This window comes from Benincasa hispida, chromosome 11 (genome assembly GCF_027475165.1).
Source record: "Benincasa hispida cultivar pf3 chromosome 11, pf3_genome.v1.1, whole genome shotgun sequence".
In the NCBI taxonomy this organism is placed as follows: Eukaryota; Viridiplantae; Streptophyta; class Magnoliopsida; order Cucurbitales; family Cucurbitaceae; genus Benincasa; species Benincasa hispida.
The window spans coordinates 38,266,925-38,285,907 of record NC_143488.1 but is presented as its reverse complement, the minus strand read 5'-3'; the positions used below and the strand labels follow the sequence as shown (position 1 = coordinate 38,285,907).

The 18,983-nt window shown below is 37.0% G+C and overlaps 1 protein-coding gene across 2 annotated transcripts; it reads left to right on the top strand.

Moving 5' to 3' along the window:
- Positions 1-10,273: 10,273 nt before the first annotated feature.
- Positions 10,274-18,279, top strand: AGD2 (Pyridoxal phosphate (PLP)-dependent transferases superfamily protein). Of its 2 annotated transcripts, XM_039049018.2 has the most exons (11): positions 10,289-10,528; positions 10,644-10,726; positions 10,934-11,001; positions 11,157-11,273; positions 11,912-11,974; positions 12,507-12,611; positions 12,818-12,868; positions 13,333-13,653; positions 16,914-17,120; positions 17,732-18,072; positions 18,182-18,279. In XM_039049018.2, the coding sequence occupies exons 1-10, from the start codon at positions 10,446-10,448 to the stop codon at positions 18,023-18,025; spliced, it is 1,392 nt and encodes a 463-aa protein (XP_038904946.1). In that variant the 5' UTR covers positions 10,289-10,445; the 3' UTR covers positions 18,026-18,072; positions 18,182-18,279. The 2 variants fall into 2 exon arrangements, with proteins under 2 accessions (XP_038904945.1, XP_038904946.1); XM_039049017.2 differs by having other exon boundaries at positions 10,274-10,528; positions 17,732-18,279.
- The last annotated feature ends 704 nt before the right edge of the window (positions 18,280-18,983 follow it).

Genomic DNA, 18,983 nt, shown 5'->3' with positions numbered 1-18,983 from the left:
GCTTAATAGGTTGATTTATGGGCTGAAACAAGCATCTCGATCTTGGAACATCAGATTTGACACTGCTGTCAAGTCGTTTGATAATGACAAGAACATTGATGAGCCTTGTGTTTACAAGAAGATCATCAACAACTCAGTAGCTTTCCTGGTACTATATGTGGATGATATCCTATTAATTGAGAATGATGTAGGGTATCTGACTGATATTAAGAGTTGGCTAGCTGCCCATATCCAAAATGAAAGATTTGGGTGTGGCACAGTATGATCTTGGGATCTAGATTATTCAAGATCACAAGAACAAACGGTTAGCTCTGTCTCAGGCATCGTACATTGATCAAATGTTGATCAGGTATAGGATACAGGATTCAAATAGGGGTTCGTTACCCTTCCGACATGGAATCATTCTATCTAAGGATCAATGTTCTAAGACACCTCAAGAAGTTGAGAAGATGAGATAGATTCCCTATGCTTCTACTATAGAAATCTTGATGTATGCAATTGTGTACTAGACCGGACATTTGCTATGCAGTAGGGATTATCAGTCCAATCCAGGATTTGATCACTGGACAGCGGTCAAGACGATCCTCAAGTATCTTCGGAGAATGAGGGACTACATGCTTGTGTATGGAGATAAGGATCTAATCCTTACGGGATACACCATTGTTGATCCCTTTATAAAGGCCCTTATGGCTAACGTGTTCGAGGGTCACCTGGAGAGTCTGGGTCTGCGGGACATGCGACATCTTGTCTAGGGAAAATGGGAGATGATACTGGGGTATGCCCTAGTTTATTGTATATTGTACATTTTTATATTGTATTGTACATTAGTCTCCCAAGTCATTAGGACAAGTGGAAGATTGTTGGGATTAGTGTCCTAATTCTCTCGGAGTCTCATTGTTTTGTAAAGATACACATTGTTCAATGAATAAAATAAATGTTATTTAATTCTGGCATTTACTCGTATCCAATAAACAAATCTCCTTAGTTATCTTATGTGAACTTAAGCATGTATATGTGATATACAAGTGCATCATGCCTTTAGTGATAACCTAAATAAGTCTGTAGTATAAAGATTAAGGTGGGATACCTGATCCTGGGGACACTATGGATATAACTCGCTTTGTAGAGGCTTGCAAGTCCCTCTCTGGCCCCCCAACACACTCGTCGAGACGAAATCAACCTCCCGCTTATGTTCGCTTTGAGTAAAGAATCTTATCTGAGGAATGCACAAAAATCCGAATTAGGTCTTATCATCTTTAACTGATTTGACAGGCCTTAGTGTTGTAAACTACTACAGATGGTAGATCTTGACCATTCATGTGGAGACGTGGAGCGGGGGTATCTTATACAAAGAGTTTGTATAAAACCTAGACCACAAGATGATTAAACTCTGTATATAACGCCGTTAATACTAGTGACTTACATCTCACCTAAACGACCATAGGTGACATGACCTCAATCCTGAGTGTTTTGGGAACTCCTGCCTTTGAGGGCGGTCCTTTGAATGGGTGAGAGTGGCTATATTGCCAACTGAACATGCCTACCTTTTTGGGGACTTGTCTGATCTAGGAGTTGGGAACTCAATCCACAAGATGGAATTCACTTCTTTCTCGAAGCAGAGATAAGTGGAGAGATTGCTCCCTTAAGGGCTGATTCCGGGGCTTGAACATAGTGGCCACAACTTCTCTTTAGAAGAGAAGAATCAGTCATAGTAGAACTATGACTTATGTTTATTAGAAGGATCAGTGGTACTTAAGGAGATAGATGTAACTACAGGGGCATAACAGTTATTGGCCCAGCTGTACTTACGAGCGATCTGTGAAGGGTTGTCACATTGCTCATTGGTTAAGATGAACACATAATATATCTGTCGTAAGGAGAGTTCAGCTATCGGTCTTTAGTAGAGTGTCTGGCAGTTAATGGATGGTGGATCCTGTGACTAAAGTGTTTAGTCAGTTATTCACGTACCGTTGGAGCTTCGAGCTACAGGTCCATGAGGTCCCCTTGGTAGCTCAATGTATTCAGTTGAGGATTAGTTCTTAGTGTTGGTTTGAAATGTTCAAATTGACAATAAGTGTTTTGATTATATATGATATAATCGGTTTGATGTATGAGATACATATAGTGGAGGATTGATGTAAATGAGATTTACATTAAGTACCATGGAATGGAAAAAGAACTATGGTTTATATGTTTCATGAGATGAAATATTAAAACTATAGGTTATAAATATAGTATGATAAGTTGGTTGTCATTTATGTTTATAATAATATTAATTATTGAATAATTAATTCTTTTTATTTTAAATAATAAAACCAGTGGGTGGTTATTGGATCATGGTAACCGTGAGTTTAAAAGGAGAATGGTTTTCCTATTTTTAAAAGAGGTTTTACAAAAGATTGAAAAGGATTTTGAGTTTTCTCTTCGGCGCAAAGAAACTCACGTTAGTCGTCAAGTAAATTCGGATTTACTAAATGATGCCTGGGCGAGCTAAACGATCGTACAAAGTAGAGCTAAACGATCGTGCAGTTATTTACTAAACGATCGCATAGTTTTGTTAGACGATCGCTAGCCCAAGTTAAATGATCATGTAGTGTTTGTAGGCGACAGACCGAGCTAAACAACAGACTAAAAGATCGTATAGCTTTTGCTAGACAATCGCATGGCTTTATCTACACGATTGGGCATCGACCTATACAATAGGTCTCTGTCATCTCCCACTTACCCAGTCGTGTATGCAATTGGTGTTTCCTCTATTCGTCTTCCTCATACCAAGTTCGAATAGAGCCCACCCTCTAGATTCTCACACCGAGAATACCAAGGTAGTCTTGTTGGTGGTGTCAGACTCAACTCGACACCATCGAGGTTTTCTGGAGGCTGTTTATTGTTGCAGAGGAGTTTGTGACCGAGGATTTCCACATGATTACCCATAATCAGCAAGTTGACCCTTCACAGATTGTTTGTAATAACGTCTGGGTCAAATATCTGTTTTACCCCCAAGATTACGTCTTATTCCTCAAGTCTTTATTGATCCTCTAATGAATAAATGGTTTGTGATCCAATCACCAAACTAAACTCTCTCAGCCCAGTGAAAGGGTAGGGCCTCTTGTTCAAGACCTGGATTTAGTATTTAAGAGAACAACCTTTCTTCTATCCCTAAATCGGGTAGACATGAACTCCTCTTGCACCCTATGTCCTCAGCTATCTATCTGATCTTACCCCTGAAATGGGAGTCTTATTGAGCCGACGCTGTTAAGCCAACCTTCAACTATGAAAATCTAAGGGCAATCTCAAATAAACAAGAGTTCATAGTAAGCTCAGGATTAAGATCGAGTTACCTAGGTCATCTAGGTGAAATAGTTAGTCTTAAACAGTAAACAACGTTATAAAGTAAGAGTGACTTATTTCTTGGTCCTGATCTATGCAAACTCATTGCATAGGATGTCCCACTCCTCATGTCATAACATGTACGAATTAGGATCACATCGTATGTAGCACTTTACAACTCTTTGTCACAACTACAGAGTAGACTGCATCTAATGGTGTTATCAGAATAAGGTACCAAACCTCATTCATGTACCATAGATTATTTTGACTATTTTACTTAAACCTGATCCACTCTTATGTCTCCACATAAAGTTCAAGTATTCATACAATAGTCATGGGTCTCAGTTTATTAGATTTAGACTTTCATACAATTTATGAGATCAATAACAAGTATATTGATAATAGAAAATGTTTATCATTTTACAAACTGTGAGTTTTTAGGACATAAAACCCAACAAATATTCTGATGCTCATAGAACCATTGTTGTATCAAACACCTTATATACTTCAGTAGTGTTGTTATTGGCAGTTTCCTCGCTTCTTTCACCATCGAATTGAAACATCGATACTATTGTTCGCCATGTTATCATATCAATTTACATATTGATAACATCATGCCCACCATTCGACACCTGCATCCTCTAAATACCTTCCAAGGCTATCATTTTTGAACTCCAACATTTGGTCCCAATATCTTTTGAAAGTGGATTCTTGATACACTCTTGCTGCACTATTGAACAATTTGCCCACCGCCTCATCCTTGAAGTTTTTATTGATATTCCTCTTTAAGTGGAATGTACAAAGTCCGTGAAATTTTGTTGGAAATACAACATCAACTGCATTGGTGATAGTCTGGTGTCGATTTGAAACAAATACAAGATTAGGGCATTGTCCAACTGTAGCTTTTAAATTCGTCATAAACCACTTCCATGATCGGTTAGTCTCATTGTCAATGATAGCATATGCCAGAGGGTACACCTAGTTATTACCATCCATTGCAACACCAACCAACATTGTGCCTTTGTACTTACCCTTCAAATGAGTGTCATCAACAATGATCACTGGACGACAACTCTTAAACCCTCTTAAGCACGAACCTAATGCCATGAACATATATTTAAAGTATTGAGATTCTTCAAGTTCAATCTAAAAAAACGATCCTCGAATTTTCAATATTTAAAGCTTCACCATAAGCATGCAATAGGGCATAAGATTCCTCGGGGGTACCCGTTGCAAGAGCGAAAGCAGTTTTTCTTGCACACCATGCCTTATCGTAACTTATGTTCACATTATATTCTAGCTGCATATCCTCAATGATATGGCGTGGGGTTTCAGCATGACCAACGCTGAGCTTCTCTTTGATTAACTGGCCAATTACAAATGCATTAGCTTACCTATGGTTATGATTAAGGACTTGAATCGAGCATGTGTGGGCAGCTGTATATTTGTTGATCTTGAAAATGTCACAGCTATCTATTCTAACTGCACGTACTTCTCACTTACATGTCTCGTGGATACATTGTACACTATATAGTTTTTTGTTTAATTTCCTAACCCTCAACTCGAAATTATTCTTTATGGCCAACATTGACAACCTCATTTTGACATCATTCTCGCAAAAGAAAATTTGGCCTTCCTCAATATCCCATTCAGATGAAGATGGTGGTTGCATGATCAGGTCTCTAATTCTTATAGTACTCACAGATGGTCGAACTTCAGGAGGATAACTCTTTTTTACTTCTCCATTCCTCCGATGCACATTAGCAATAAAATGACCAAAGTCATTACGGAGAATTAGGGTTGGAGTAAGACCACCCCTTTCAGTAACCAGAGTCTCATTTTCAATATTCTCATTCACAACATTCTCATTCACAATATTCTCATTACGACCCCTCTTCTGGCCACGAGTATACAAATCCCATGAATTCATGTTGTCGTCTTCCATCGACACTATGATGGAAAAGTATTTGATACATTATTAATTTCATCCACACGCATTGGTCCGCAGTCTGCCTTTATGTCATTGAGTTCTGCCACTTGATGGATTTTATCAACATTTATGAATATCGGCGGTCTGTTACTATCCAAATCCAAAAGCAAAATTTTAACATCGTGGTTGTTCATAAAAAATACAGGAGGACATTCACAATCCAATTTATATTTCACCCTCGTTATCAAGTTAAACTCTGAAGAATTAATTTCCATAAGGTCAAACAGTCAATCTTTCAATTCACTATACTTTAATGCCATTGGCACTAGGATACCCTTCAAACATCCTCCATTATAACATTGTTCTTTCTCATCCCATGACCCTTCATATCGAATAAACAACTGCTTCTTGTCCATCCTTCAATACACAAACGAGTAAAATTAAAATTTTAGATTTTGTTAAACTCTTGTTGCTTCCTCTCGTTTCTTCCTCTCATTAATTATAGCCATTTTTCTCGTTTATATATCTGACACGATCACTATCACAACTTGTACGATTTAAGACGAAGTAATGCTTCTACAACTCACAAACAAACTGTAAAACTCGAACCCTAATTACTTCAAGTAAGAGTAAGTAATATGATGTCTTCTAATGAGTTAAATGAAGCTATGTCTTAGGAAGGGTAGAAGATGTAAGCAAGAAGAAATGAGCTCTTGGGTAGCTAAGGGTAAAATTATGACAAAACTCAGCTAGGCTAAGGAAGGTCATGCTTGATGATGGATGCATAATAAGTATATGAATGAGACCATGCCGTCTAATGATGGTGCTGAAGACATATTGTGAGTGAAGTTAGCAAAAGGAAATTTGCTAAATCCTAGCCCTTCATCACCAATAGTGGGTCAGGTGGCACAAGGAGGGTTCATGCTGGATTTTGGGCGGTAATATAAGCAAGAAAGTCGAGTTCATTGGGTTGGTTTGGACAAACTACTTAGGCTATTCATGTAATTTCAGTGGCATTCGAAAGCTCTGTGTGTCTATTTTCTGTGGCTGGGCCGTTGAAAGGAAAACTTGCCAGAATAAGGCCGAAGGGGCAAAATAAAGACAAAGGGTTTGTTTCTCGGGTGAATCTAGGCCATCAGTGAAGAATGGAAGCTTCAGAACGAATTACGAAGCGTTTTGAGCTAAAAATTTGAGGAAATATTGTTAACTTAGTTATAAACAACCTTATAGAATGAAATATTTTAAGATGAGGCCTAGAAATTGAGTTATATAATTTTGAAATTTAAACTGGAAATTGTTGAACAAGCAGGCAGCTTCTTGAATTGGGACCAATGATGAAATTTTGAATCTTTAGATTAAACGACGAGAAATTTCGAGCTGAAATTTTAAGGTAATATTGCTAATCAATTCTAAACATGTTCGTAGAAGGAAGTTTCTTCAAAAGAGGGATGGATTTTGAGTTATGAATTTTTGAAATTGTAACAAAGAAGTTGTGAATAAGCAGACAGCTGCTTGGGAAGAACAAGCAAACAACTCATATAGAGAAAGAGGATCTCGTTAATGAAGGAAACCTCACTAATTTTGTGATGAGAATCTTGCTCTAGAAGGGAATCTCGCTAGAAATTGGGCTGAATCTCGCTGGTAAGGTTAGTATCGCTAGGATGACAGTTTGCCAGGAAAAACTTGATCTCGCTGATCTTGCTCATGAGGAGGATCTCGCTAGTAAAGTTGTCTTTGTTGATGAAAATTCCTTTAGTAAATGAACTATTTGAGGTATTTTGCTAAGAATTTTGAGTATTTTAACTAGGAATTATATCCTTTTAGGCCAAGAAGAGCTAGGAGAGGCGTATGACCTGTTAAGAAGCCAACGAATTGTGAGTGACTATGTGATGACTTACTGTTTTAATGATTTAGAAACTATGATTTCTTGAAGATATTTCCCATGCTAAGTGTTTAAATTGATTGCCAAACAATATATTTGTGAAACTATTTCTCATGTTAAGTAAAACATATTTTCCATAGAATTGACATGATTTAGATATGTTTTCTTGTCCAAATACTATCAGTATGTTTAAGTAACTCCATTTTTATGATGAACCAGTATGATGGATGAACTAGTATGATGATTCGAGCACTAAGCCTTAGTGTTCGACTAAATGTTTATGATGGATATTGAAGGACAATGAGAAAGTATCCTTTCAACTAAATGTTTATGACTAGAACTATATGACGAATACTGAAGGACAATGAGAAGGTATCCTTTCAACTAAATGTTTATGACTAGTTATATGACGGATACTGAAGGACAATGAGAAGGCATCCTTTCAACTAAATGTTTATGACTAGTTATATAATGGATACTGAAGGACAATGAGAATGTATCCTAAGAATACTGAAGGACAATGAGAAGGTATCCTAGTCAAATACTTAAGGTATGACGATACTCAGTTATAACCACGTGCACGTAGGTAATACGATGTCGAGGGATTGAGTAAAAGGGTTCTCTCCGACCAAGGTTGACATTGAGCGTTAGATCTAATAGTTCACTCTCAACTAAGGATAAGGGCAGTCATATCTTTTCCTAGGCTAGAAGGATAGTTTGGAATTGCTAATGCTTATGAATGTTTATCAATGCATGATGTTACTAATGTATGAATTTTCCAAGTATGTTTTCCATATCTAACGCATGCTAATAGTTTTTACAAGATAGTTCAAGATGATTTAAGTCAACTTATTTTACAAAGTATGAAGCATACATTAAGGTTAAAGCTAAGGTTGAATGAAGCTTGATGTACCTAAGATTGTCAAAGTACATGCGTTGGTATTCCTGAACATAATGAAAAGGGATACTGAAGGTAGGGAAGGTATCCTAAAGAGTTTTTTATGCTATATTCGAGAACTTGATACCTTAAGTGAGCCGGATACTGAAGGTAAGGAAGGTATTTGAATAAATGTACCTAAGATGTTGACGGTACATAGAAAACTCCATGTGCTGTAGGTAGTTTCGAATGAGAGGCCGAAGTATGGGTCTCTTAGCCGGTAACAGACGTTGGGAGCTAGAGCGATGTACGCTCGTTCTCAACTAAGGAATAATGATGTTTAATGGTGGTTTAAAGGTTTTATGTACACATTTGCTTGGTATACTTTAGTGTCAATATTATGGTTTCAAGCTTCCGGTTTTGAGCATGAGATTTATATTTTTATTAAGTCACTCATTGGGCTTCTAGCTCACGTTTTCAAATGTTTTCTTTCAAGTAGCGGTCAGTTCCCAAAAGACTATTCTACTGCTGCTCTGCCACTCAAAGAAACAGGTTGAAGGAAGCGTAATTAAAAGCCTATGTTAGTTAGTAAACACGTGTCTATCTAGTGACTAGTATACTAGATAAGGCGCACTAAGTTGTAATATTCATGTATGAACAATGTTGTGAAACCCTGTAATGTAAATCTGTTAAGTTTCGAGTTAATATGTTGGTATATTGATGATATGTATGTATTCAAGGTTTGAGTAAAAGTTAATAGGATAGTTAGGCGGTAAGTGCCAGCAAAAGGGTTGGTAACTGCTACAGTCACCATTCTACCCAGGTTTAGAGGGTAATCTGGGGTGGGATGTGACACAAACTGTCCCTATCACGACTTGTACGATTTAAGTAAATGAGAAACAACACAGTGCATGTTTATACTTACTTGATGTGTGAAATTGCTTGTATGTGTTGATTCAATAACAATTAGACTGTTACAAATTCGTTTTTCTGGGAAACTTTACAACTAAATGTTATGGTTTTTTTTAGAGAGAATGTGTTATTAGTATGAATGATACTCGATTTAACAAAATGTTTTGTTATCTTAGTGGGACATAGCGTGCACAACACTTTTCATTAAATTGATTTGAAATATTTGTAGGGTTTTCAAAGTATTTCGAAATTCATATGACTATTAATTACATGAAAATTGGTGGGAAATTGATAAAGAATGAGATGCAGAAACGAGAGGAAAGAAGATGAAGCGAAAAGAATGAGGGAGTCGGACTGAAAATTGAGATTTAAAATGTTCAATTTCTGTCCGAAGATGAACGAGAGGAAGACACGAGAAGAAAAAGTAAAAAACAATAGGAATACGCGAGAATCCAACGGTTTCTTCCAATGGGCATTCTAACGAGAGGAATGAACGAGAGAAATGAGTCCGAAACAAGATGAACGAGTGAGAATATGCGATGTGTGCGCAACTTCAAGCATTTTGGAGACTAAACGAATATTTCACATGTGACTGACGTCATCAAAAGATCAAAATTTGATATTTATGAAAGATGAGTCAAATTTCGAATTAGCCTTAAAATTGGACACATCCGTACAAAATTCTCTGTCAGATTTAGAGATGTCCACGGGGCGGGGTGGGGTCGGGGATGCCATTCCCCATCCCCATCCCCGCTCCCCATTTCATTTCCCATCCCCGTGAAATTCCCCACGGGAATCGGGGCGGAGATTTCCCGCGGGGAATTCGCGGGGATCGGGTTCCCTGTTACTTTTTTTTTTTTTTTTTTTTTGTAAAAACTAATTAATTTAGATTGAGTAAATTTTAAATAAATAATTAACTTTATTACCAAATTGTTTATTATGGTTAGTTTTATATGACAATTTGAATTTAATAGATAAATTGCTCAAATTTTGGCCTACAAAAGTTAATTATTTTTTAGTAGAAAGAAATAAATATAAATTAAATCATTTGATCTAAATTTAAACATTCAATTTAAATATATTCATTATGCTTCCCAATAAATAATCAAATTTTAAATAACTATACTAAATAAATATATAAAAGCTAATCGGGGTGGGGACGGGGAACAGGGCAGACCCGTCCCCATTTAGCTCACAGAAATATTTTTTCCCCCACTCCCTCCCCATTCTCTGGCTAATCGGGAAATCTAGGAAAATTAAACATCTCTAGTCAGATTCAAAAGCTTAGAGACGGCGTATAAGTTGTGACGTCTCAAAGGAGAAAAAAAGGTATGAAACGACGTTGTTTGCTTTTCAGTGTAATTTTTTCTTTGAAAAATAATTGTTAATATGAAACGACATCGTTTGCTTGAACTACCCAAATTTTAGGGTTTCAGTGTTGGCTTAACCGGCAACTTGGAAGAGGACATCATCTAACTGAACTTAACACATTTCTGCTTCATCCGGTACAGGAAAAAATGGCAGCTACTCACAACTTATCTTCAGCTGCACTTTCATCGTCTTCATCCGCTTTCTTTTCCCATTCCACTTTCAATGCCAAGTACTTCTTCTTTCATTTCTCTTTCCTTTCTGTTTTCAATCAATCCTGGAACTTCTGTATGCGCCGTGTTTCTTTGCTTAGATTATCATACAAAACTAACTTCTTTCTACTACAGGAATCCGACGGTATCGTTGCCGTTGCCGGGAAAAAGCGCTGGCGTTTGCAAGTGTGTTGCAACGTCTCAAGATTTCAAGACTGGTATTGTAGAAATGGCAGCTTGTTATTGAATTTATAAGATACATGAAAAAACTTCAATTTCGAACTGTTAATACATTGTCAGTTGATGAAAGAAATGATGTCTTCGATAATTGAAGCAATGACGAGAAATTACCTGCTTCTACTTCATCTTCTTATTGGCGTTCTTTTGTTTTTTGTTTTTTGTTTTTTTTTTTTTCTGTTCTTAAGCCTACAAAACAGCGGTCTCTCGAAATGCGAACATGGCCAAACTTCAAGCTGGATATCTTTTCCCTGAGGTGCGTGGTGCATTTTTCTCAAGGTTCTAGAACTTGCTGTTGATGAATTCATATGCTCCAGTTTTTTGGTTTTCTTTTTATTTTGTAATATCGATGTCATTGCTATGTATTAGTTTTTGTGATAGTAGTTTATATGTGTATATCTAATAATATAGATTGCAAGGAGAAGGAATGCGCATTTGCTCAAGTATCCTGATGCGAAAGTAATTAGCCTTGGAATTGGTGACACTACTGAGCCTATTCCTGAGGTTATTACGTCGGCCATGGCAAAGGTACGGATAAATCTCTGCGTCTGGTTATCGTAACTCTCAAATCAGAACAGGTGTAAGAATAATGAGCCATCTCTGTCAAAAAACAGTAATTTTGGTCCAGGGATACCAGTTGAAGTTGAATTTCGTCAAATTTTATGAGAAGGAAGGTTGGTCGGGTCTTTAAAATATTTAACTTAACATCATAATGAAAATATGAACCTTGCTAATGGTAATTGGTCTTGACTTTCGTATGGTCTGATCATTTGTAATTAGGATAGACTCGTCTCTTCTATTATCAGCTTACTAGGGTAGTAATACTGCACTGCCCCTCCTTCCCATTGGAATAAGTCCTTTCCTCTTACACATTTGCATGTAAATTGGTCTCGTTCTATTGAACTTACCGCAACTTTCAAGATTTTATTTTATTTTATTTATTTATTTTTTAAGTTCATTTTCTTTGAGTTAATAGTATTCTGTGGTGTCCAATTTACACATACTTCTTTCTTCCAACTATCTGCACTAACTGGTGGGTTTTTTCTGGAACTGCTTTCATGCCAGAAGATAAGAACCTCCTGTCGATCATACACCTTATATCATTAGGCTTTTCCCCCTTCCTTTTTTTAATCCATCTATGACTCTCCTGTTTCCTTCTTTGGCAGAGATCACATGCATTGTCCACACTGGAGGGTTACAGTGGCTATGGGGCTGAGCAGGGGGAAAAGGTATGCAATTCAGTTACCGAATAACCATTACTCCTGCTGGCTTTTTTTAACTGAAATTGTGCGTTTGACATCTTACCCTGAAGTTTCTAATATTTGGGTAGGTTGTACTTTTTCATGTTGCTCTAATTAATGTTTCCACTTAGAAAAAAAATAAGGTTAGCATGATCAAATAGGAAAGACAGATTGATGTTGTGAAAGGCACCCTCAGTATTTTTCCTGGACCTGCAACAATTTAAATACTTCGTTTCGGCTGAAGTCCAGCAATGATATTCCGGAATCTTGATCACATGCCTCTTTCATCAGGCATCTGCCTTTGTCAATGATTTCTGTCAGAAACTTTTGCCACCTTAATGCTTGTGTAGTTTCAAATTAAATTCTGTCAATAACTGATTACATTGCCTGAAGTATAGTAGCTGCATTATTGTGTTAACAAATGTTCTCCATCATTTTTGCATTGACTTGATGATTTGGCTTCTTTTGGGTCATATGTTTCCACGATTGAAAGTTCTAATTTAGATGTTGATTTGTATAGCCAGTGAGAACTTTAATCGGCAAAACATTTTATGGCGACCTTGGCATAGAAGAAGATGATATCTTCGTCTCTGATGGTGCAAAATGTGACATAACACGCCTTCAGGTATGGTTTGTTTTAGTTTGGAACATCTTTCATCCGCATAACCTTTCTATTTTCAACAATTTTTAATTTTTAATTTATTATTTATTATTTTTAAAAATTTTAATGTTGATAAACAATTACTAAACTTAGTTAAAATATATAAGATAGCTTGGGTAATCATTTCTGTCATCTTGTTACTATTTAACTTCTCTTCCCACTTTTGGCAGCTTGTTTTTGGATCCAACGTGTCAATGGCAGTGCAAGACCCATCATACCCGGTGATTTGCTCTTCTCATTAATGAAAATTTTTTATGATCAACTGGTACACTTGTAATATTTTGCCAAACCACCTTTCTATCACTATGAAACATTTACTTAAATGATCATTTGAAAAATTTCAAGCTCTTCTTTTGTCAATCATTATGTTTGTCTCATTTTTACTGTTATACAAGCTGCAACTGCATTTGCATTTGCTGATAACTTTGCTTGTAGGTTTACTCACTTTAGCTCACAGGATATGTTCACTTTAGCCCAAATCATAAATAGTAATATAATTTGTTTTTTAAACTTAGCAAAGATGTTTTGATATCGGTACCGTTTGTTACTCCATTCTCTCACATATTGTTTTATGTTTTCTTGGTTGTTATGTTGTAACTTCCAAAGGTATGTATTGTTTAGGTTGTAGAACTTCATACCAACCTCTGCTGACTCAATTTCTAATCAAGAATTTGTTGAACTGTAGGCTTATGTGGACTCGAGCGTCATCTTGGGGCAGACTGGACTGTACCAGAAGGATGTTGAAAAATATGGCAATATTGAATACATGAGGTGTACACCAGAAAATGGATTTTTTCCTGATCTATCTAAGGTTCCCCGGACAGATATCATATTTTTCTGTTCACCAAACAATCCTACCGGCTCTTCTGCAACTAGGGAACAGCTGACCCAATTGGTGCAGTTTGCTAAAAAGAATGGATCAATTATAGTCTATGATTCTGCATATGCAATGTATATATCGGACGATAATCCAAAATCTATCTTTGAAATTCCTGGAGCGAAGGAGGTAAATTTCGTTAGACTACTTTTTTAATGTCTGCACTTGGTATCAGATTTACGTGATAGGTAATTTCATTCTGATTGCCAACTCCACAATATAGTTGGGTTGAAGTTTTGAATCTCTCGCAGTTCAAATACGTATCTCTGGTTATCCTACCATTATGTATAGATCCACTATATTGTTTGGGTTTTTTTAGAATTTTTTTTATAAGAAACAATTTCATTGATGAATGAAATATCTAAAGAATACAAAGGGATAAACCCATAAGGGATAATACTTGAATACAAACAAATGCAGAACCCAAAAAAGCAAGATATTATCAGGGATGTACAAGGAAAGGATAATTAAAAGATACAAGCCAATCCAAAAAAGATGAGATTCAATCGATGCAGTCTGGACCAAAAAACAAAAGCAGCAGAACAATCTTGGGGAAGGTGTGCATCAAAATGATTATGACCAATACTCCACGAAGCCCACTTGAGAGGAAAGAGTTCCATCAATAACAGAGCACACATTCCAAAACTCTGGTGTCATACTGATAAAGACCCCTCTCTAAGCAATAATTGTGTTTTTTTGTCATATGAAATAGAGCTTTCTTGATTCCATAATTCTCTCAAGCCTCTTTTCTTCTTTTCTGTTAACCGATTCGGATGCTCCTTTGTTGGGATTGCTATTATACAAAGACCAAGATCTCTAAGCCAAGGGGCCAGAGCAATCAAATGTGGAGTTGGGTTAAAAGGACCAACAGTTGAAGGATGGACAAAATCGTACCAATTTTCCCCCACGTGATCATAGATGGAAGAGGGATGTGGAGAATTAGATGGAGTAGGAATGGGGCTAGACAGATAGGCATCAGTGTCGGCATCCGGTTAGCAATGATGGTGATGGAGTGCTTGATGCCAGAGTGAAGATAGTATGTTTATTGGGAAAGGGGTGAATGTTGATGGTGGTACTTCAAGATGGATCAGGATTGGGAAGGGAAAAGGAAGGTTTTTCAGAGGGTGGAGAAGAAAGCAAGGGGCTGTTGATGAAGGGTGAAAAGTCTTGTTGATGGGCAAAGAAGTAGATGGAAGGGGAAGGGTTGTTGGTTTGACAGAGGGTGATGGAAAGTTATGGAAAACGGATGGAGAAGGTTGCTTTAGGGAGGCACATTGTTGTTCAGATGGGACAATTGATGTGGAGGGATGGGTTAAATAAAGGCTGATACTTTTCAGCAGCAATAGATGGTAAGTTTTATTGGTAGAGGGTTTGGTAATGTCAGTTGTAGCTGACGTGTAAAGGGGGATAAGGTCAAAACTGATGGAGGAGAATCGGCTGATAAAGGTACTGCAGAAGGAAGGTATGGGTTCTCGATGGTACTGTTGTTCAGTAGTGTCCTAGGTGAGATAATGTGGGTTTGTCCTTTATGTAGGGGGAGGGGGAGAGTGGACATCCACGCACGGTTCACGCGCAAGCCATGGAATCACACCATGCTTCTCAGCAATGTACCCTATGTGAGGAAAAGCTTTCGGAAAAGGGGTTAATGGGGATGAAGAAGGAAGGAGGATAGTGGCTGGTAAAAACCCAAGTTGATTTTTCTCCACTTTCAAAATAAACTTCCATCATGTCCATACAGGATAAAGTCTCCTTTGCTACTTCCAAAAAACCCCCCACAAAGATCACCAATATATTTGAAGGAATCAAAAGACCATCTATCAAGCAGGCGATTTCTAACATCCATCCTTCATATGATGGCATCATCTGATTTTTGTACTATGCCTCAATGCTCCATTGTTTGAATTTCACCATAAAAGAACCAACCTTATACCAGTAATGGATATTGCTTAAAATCAAGGTTTGTTCCTTACTTTCAACTGCTAAGATGGCCTTGTTGGGTTGTAATGGGCTGATGGAGCCAAAGTTGAACACTTCCCTTTGTAGAGCCCTTGAAATTTCGAACCAATTGTTGTGGAAGTTCTAGCGGATGATGATGATGGCTGTATGAAAGTAGAAAGCTGCAAGTTCACTAGACTGGGGAGGAAATGAAGAGGGTAGTGTGCTCTGTTTTTTTTTTGTGGGGGGGGGGGGGGGGGGGGGCGCTTTTTGCTGTTCACAAGGCTTCTTGAGATTATGGAGGGCATCGTTGTAAGATAAAGATGTAGATATATTGTTGGTCTGCTGCATGATGGGTTATGTGTTTGGTACCTTAAGAAGAGAGGCAACTTTGTTGTTGCCATCATTAACCCTCCATTAACTCCAAGCATGGTGATCTCAACAAAATGACCCTTCTGGTCGGAGATTTTTTCCACCCAAAGATCATATTCAATCGTTCGAGACTTGTTGAAGAATTTTTGGTTTAAAGGAGCTTCTATCAAAGAAGAGAGAGTAGTGTGTAACCAAGAGAGGGATTCTTTCTTAACTGAGAGTGTAAAAGACTTGTCCCTAGAAGCTTCGGTGATTCTAACTCCATGTGAGATTTCAATAGAAAGTGTTTTCCTATCAATGGTTGAAGGATGGTGAGGGGGGATGATGATGTAGTACCATCTCCCCAATATTCCTCTTAGATTGCTGGAGAATTACCAGAGATAGGCAGGGGGATGGGCTAGGAGAGAGAAAAGAGGAGAGAAGACATTTTTTGTCATTCCTTTATCTGACACATCAAATTAAAGCACAAAGATAAAACTTACCTAAATCCCCTCTATATTGTTTGGATTCTGATATTTATATCTTGTGATGATCTGGTTTCATCATGAGATTCCACATTTCAATTATATCATTCAGAAAGCGTACATACCTCATTTTTTAATGCAAGAAAAATCAACAGCAGCAATTCTCTTCCTTAAAATAAAATTGCTTTACTATTCTTGAAAATCAAAATGCTATTGTATCCAACCATCCACGAATATTCTTAGCATATCTGCAGGCTGGAGCAAAATCACAATGCTTCATGAGAACATAGACGGACAAGCTCATTAGCTGAATTTAGGAATAACAGGCAGAAGACTTTTTATCAAGACACTTCTGTTTGAATCTCTCTCCAAATGGAATCATACGTTCGAAGGATTAGTAGAGAATGGAGATGATAGAGTAGGAAATCAATTTATGACCTTAGAAAGGCTTGAAATTATGTAGCAAGAAGAAATTTGGCTTCTAGTTTACGTTAGGTGATAGGATAGATATTTGGATGTTTAATTTGCCTAGCCTTCCATTATTTATTTGCTTTCGCTTTAGTTGGGGAATAACAGCCAATTTATGTGATGCTGCATGGCCTATTTTCCATTTTGCAGGTTGCAATTGAGACATCATCATTTAGCAAATATGCTGGATTTACTGGAGTTCGTCTTGGTTGGACAGTTGTTCCAAAGGAGCTCCTGTTTTCTGATGGATTTCCCGTTGCTAAAGATTTCAACCGCATTGTTTGTACTTGCTTCAACGGTGCATCCAACATTGCCCAAGCTGGGGGCTTGGCTTGTCTTTCACCAGACGGGCTTGAGGTTTCTTCTTCAATTTGTTTAATAGAAATATAAAACATGCACAATTATTTTAATCCCTTGAAATGACCGAGAAAAAATTGGAGCACTTTATCTATTTAATCGGACATAAACCACACTTTCATTTAGAGAAAGGAAAGATATACAAAGACAAAAAAACCAAGCCCGGACAGGAAAAAAAGGTCTGATTCTAACTACAATAACGTCCACTCGAATCAAAAGGAACAAGACCAAGATCATAAATTCATAATTATGAAAATGCCCAGTAATTGACACACTTGTAAGGAGGCATTAAATCTAGTCACCTCCCGAACATCTTCGACCGGATCTCTTGACCTCTTTAAGAATTCTATTATTTCTCTCATCTCAAAGACTCCACAGAATTGCAAAGAAACTAGCTTACCACAAAATTTTGCCTTTCTTCCTAAAAGGAGAATTCAAAAGGCACCTCCTCCACTGTGTCTCACCGGCTCCATGCCAAGCCCAACAAACACCAAACGTTCTTATCCAGCGACTCTAATTTGGAGCACTTTATGGAACACTCTACAATTCGTATATGATATCTGCTCAACAAATTACCGATGATCATGAAATTTATCGATTTCTGCTTGCAGGCTATGCGTGGGGTTATTGGGTTTTACAAAGAAAATACTAGTATCATAATGGACACATTTAACTCGCTTGGATTTAACGTGTATGGAGGGAAGAATGCTCCGTATGTGTGGGTTCATTTCCCTGGCCGGAGTTCGTGGGATGTATTTGCTGAGATACTGGAGAAAACACATGTCGTGACAACACCTGGAAGTGGTTTCGGACCTGGTGGTGAAGGATTCATCAGGGTAAGTGCTTTTGGTCACAGGGAGAACGTTTTGGAAGCCTGCAAAAGATTCAAGCAGCTATACAAGTGAAAGAGGGGAAAAAAGTGATGCAGGTGGATGAGAGATTTAAGTCAAAGGTACCATCCTTCTACTATTTATTAAACTCTTGTAATTGTGCATCCAAGTTGTAATACATGTTTTTGACATCTGTCTTTGGCATTTCATTTTCATTTGAAATGTACAAAGCAATTGCAGTCTTAGTTGGAGGAGATTCTTTGCATTGAGGTCTGTATGGAGTACTGGGGTATCTTTCTCTTTCAATGAATAAAGTTATATTTCAATCACATTATTAGTTAAATTTTTTTTGAATGAATTACTTGAAAACACATGCCTCCTTTGTCAAGAACTTAGAGAAAAACTTTCCAGAGTTTATTAAGGATGATGAAGTATCGATGTTTAGAATACGTACCATCACTTATTAGTTTAAGTTTTTTAATTGAATGATAAGTTAACATTTGAGACTTTATTAAACTAAAATAGATATTGAGATGAATTGAACCAACAAATGTCTAAAATATGGTCGAGAAACCTTGGTAATCTTTTACAATCTCGCTTTCTCTCTCTCTTGGCCCCTCATTTCTCTTTCCTTGTATTGTTTTTTCTCTCTACCTCTCCGACATAATTTTATAATTTTATTGATGTTTTTTTAGAATTTAATGCAATATCATGGAGTTGTGTATGAATTTGGTATTTTTATACGATTTCAATATTTTGCAATTAATATTTTTCTTCCTATCATCTGTTATTAATCATATAAATATTACCTATATTTATCAAAATACTTAATTAGAAAAGGCTGGTTTTAGATAAAGGAAAAAGAACCCATTTATTTATAAATATAGGAAAATGGCGTGATAGACATAAAGTGTTTGATGGATGCCTATCACAATTTAATCATCCACTAATGTTCATCTTGATACTTAAAAATATTTTCAACAATTTTATCATTTAAAATAATTACCTTATTTAAAATAATTACCTTAATTAA

What these genes read in the sequence shown, in the direction of transcription:
- AGD2 (XM_039049017.2), top strand. Translation starts at nt 10,446, where the DNA reads ATGGCAGCTACTCACAACTTATCTTCAGCTGCACTTTCATCGTCTTCA. An exon ending in GTGACATAACACGCCTTCAG is followed by an intron (nt 12,612 to 12,817) that starts GTATGGTTTGTT and finishes CACTTTTGGCAG; the next exon opens with CTTGTTTTTGGATCCAACGT. An exon ending in TGCAAGACCCATCATACCCG is followed by an intron (nt 12,869 to 13,332) that starts GTGATTTGCTCT and finishes GTTGAACTGTAG; the next exon opens with GCTTATGTGGACTCGAGCGT.